The following is a 3,285-nucleotide window of genomic DNA, read 5'->3' on the forward strand; positions in this document are numbered from 1 at the left end:
CCGATTGGGGTGCCCCATGAATTCCAGGCTATTGGACGGAATGATGGGTTATGGCATTTATTACCCATCATAGGCCCTGCCATAGTGGATGCTAGACAAACGGCATGGATAAATTACATATATTATAACCAACAACGATTTGTCAATTATACCCGTATAGCTTTAACTGGATTGGCTGAACAATTAGAAGCCACCTCACAAACGGCAAGACAGAATAGATTGGCATTGGACATGCTATTGGCTAACCAGGGTGGGGTATGTAAGATGTTTGGGGAGCAGTGCTGTACCTTCATCCCAAATGACACTAGTCCAGATGGGAGTATTACCAAGGCTCTGACAGGATTGCAACAGCTCTCAGTGGAGATGAGGGGTCTCGCCGGTGTGGAGGAGGGCGGGCTGTTCTCGTGGTTTACTGGTCTGTTTGGTAAGTATACTGCCATGTTGGTTACTGGATTTCTGACCCTAGTAGTCGTGTTTCTTATGCTAATATGTTGCGCTGCTTGCATTTTACCTTGTGCCAAGAAATCCATTGCAGATGCGGCCAAGGCATCTGGCATGATGCCCCTGCTTGCAGCTAGCGGGGAGGATACTGAGGCCAACTACCGCGAACAGATGGGGTTAACTGAGGATTATTAAGGCTGCGAAGGTTCAACTGAGATAGGAACAATAGCACACCTGAACTTGGTTAAAATAATTGTTTAATTCAAGAGTTAATAAATGGCAAATGCAGTTTCCGTATATACGGGTTCACTGTAACATCACGCAGGATGAAAACAGAGAAGACGGCCAACACCCTACCCCCTTCCCCTTTTATACTCCAACAGAGGTAGTTCCTGATTCTGTACAGGCCTGTTAGAATAGAGGCACAGCATGGTTTAAACTCACTGGCCTATCGTTGGTGTTGGCGCTTAAGCTAGTCCAGCCCCTTAGCGCATGTGACGACTTGTCTTCGGGTGCAGAGATGATCTTCGTGTGTATAATTTCCTGTTATTGTCTATTGTACACCACAGTCAGCATTCTCCTGATTCACCCCCCTTCTTCTAAACCCCTCATGTGCCTTTCTAAGATTAGCACAGTTTCGGTCACACGGGGCAGTGCCCTTCTCAACACACACACATTTCACATTTTTGTTCATATCTTAAGTTCTTGTACATTGTTGCATACACACACATATTTCAGGCTGTGGCCTCATGGTTAGGCTATGAGAACTGTTAATCCTGAGAACAAAGACAAATGTCAGGCTTACATGAGTCAGTAGCTTAAACTTTAATTAATGCAAAATCCTTCTAGTTTATAGTTATTTTAGCACGCTAAGCTTTGCAAAACCCCACAACTCTTAGAGAAAAAGGTTCCAAAAGTGTCCTTCTGCTTTCCCCATAGGATAACAATTTTTGGTTCCAGGTATAACCCTTTGGGGAAAAGGTTATACATGGAACCCAATAGGGTTCTACTTGAAACCAAAAGGAGTACTACCTGGAACCAAAAAGGGACCTTCTATGGGGACAGCCGGAGAACCCTTTTAAGTAGATAGTACCATTCTTTCTAAGAGTAGAGTTGGCCTGGGCTACAGTTTATTGATATAATCATAGACTGAATTGTATTGTTTCAAGGCATTGTTAATGATGGTTGATGAGTATTACAATATAATTAGTAGAGCATAATAAACTGTAATGAGGTAGCTATATGAGTAGATAGAATATGTGGGTGGAATTCAAGTTACACACAATATTGATCATTATTTTGAATTATATTTCAGATTCTTGGAGACAGGGGACTCCTACAGGACCATAGGATTCAGCTTCCGAGTTGGACGGTCCACGGTGGCAGGCATTGTCCCCTCTGTGGCACAAGCCATTTGGGACTGTCTGGTTGGTGAATACATGCCTGTCCACAAGGAGGAAGACTGGAGGGCCATCGCTGCCGAGTTCCTGGAGAGGTGGAATTTCCCCAACTGTCTTGGCTCCATTGACGGGAAACATGTAGTAATCCAGGCTCCACCGTGCTCAGGATCGCAATTCTACAACTACAAGGGTACATATTCAGTTGTACTCTTGGCTGTAGTAGATGCCATCTACTGTTTCCGTGTTGTCGATGTTGGTGCTTACGGCAAGGGAAGTGATGGCAGGACCCTCCGGGACTCTGCCTTCGGCCAGGCACTTCAGGTTGGCACCCTGGAGATTCCACCACCTGTATCACTCCCTGGGGCTGAAGACCTAGGACCTGTTCCCCACGTCTTCGTCGGCGACGAGGCCTTCCCTTTAAGACCCAACCTCATGAGGCCCTACGCTGGACGCCAGCTGCCATTGCCAAAGCCTGTAAGGATCTTTAACAAACGACTGTCCAGGGCAAGGTTAGTTGTTGAATGCGCCTTTGGGATTCTGGCAGCCCGGTGGAGAATGTTTCGGAGAGTGCTTGGTCTCAATCCCTCAAATGTCGATGCCTGCGTGAAGGCCACATGTGTTCTCCACAACTACCTGCGGAGGTCATTCCAGGACCCGCTCCGGATGGAGATGGGCACGCCAAATGGTCAACTTCCTGATGTCACCAGGGCAGGTGCCAACAACGCCCCCAGACAGGTACTCCAGGTGAGGGAGAAGCTGACCACCTACTTCTCATTGCCAGCAGGTGAAGTCCCATGGCAGTATGCTGTGGAGTGAAACAGCTCTTTTAAGAGCCCCATAACACAAAGGTTATTTTAAGAACCATCCACCATTGTTCATAAAATTACATTTTTTCCCCAGATTACTTTATGTATCATTGTCTCTCTTCATTTGGAAGCTATATTTCAGATGGGGCCACAGTGTCTCCTGACCCCTCCTGTCTCAGCCTCCAGTATTTATGCTGCAGTAGTTTATGTGTCGGGGGGCTAGGGTCAGTATGTTATATCTGGAGTACTTCTCCTGTCTTATCCGGTGTCCTGTGTGAATTTAAGTATGCTCTCTCTAATTCTCTCTTTCTTTCTCTCTCTCGGAGGAACTGAGCCCTAGGACCATGCCTCAGGAATACCTGGCATGATGACTCCTTGCTGTCCCCAGTCCACCTGGCCGTGCTGCTGCTCCAGTTTCAACTGTTCTGCCTGCGGCTATGGAACCCTGACCTGTTCACCGGACGTGCTAGCTGTCCCAGACCTGCTGTTTTCAACTCTCTAGAGACAGCAGGAGTGGTAAAGATACTCTGAATGATCGGCTATGAAAAGCCAAATGACATTTACTCCTGAGGTGCTGACTTGCTACACCCTCGATAACTACTGTGATTATCATTATTTGACCATGCTGGTCATTTATG

General features: G+C 46.7%; 1 protein-coding gene across 1 annotated transcript; it reads left to right on the forward strand.

Moving 5' to 3' along the window:
• Positions 1–748: 748 nt before the first annotated feature.
• On the forward strand, positions 749–3,000 carry LOC120031531 (protein ALP1-like; the record flags this gene model as incomplete). The annotated part of the gene is made up of 3 exons (XM_038977322.1): positions 749–970; positions 1,757–2,585; positions 2,974–3,000. Coding segments are annotated over exons 2-3 (732 nt in total), but the record flags the coding sequence as incomplete, so codon positions are not given.
• Between the last annotated feature and the right edge of the window lie 285 nt (positions 3,001–3,285).

This window comes from Salvelinus namaycush, chromosome 37 (genome assembly GCF_016432855.1).
Source record: "Salvelinus namaycush isolate Seneca chromosome 37, SaNama_1.0, whole genome shotgun sequence".
NCBI lineage: Eukaryota > Metazoa > Chordata > Actinopteri > Salmoniformes > Salmonidae > Salvelinus > Salvelinus namaycush.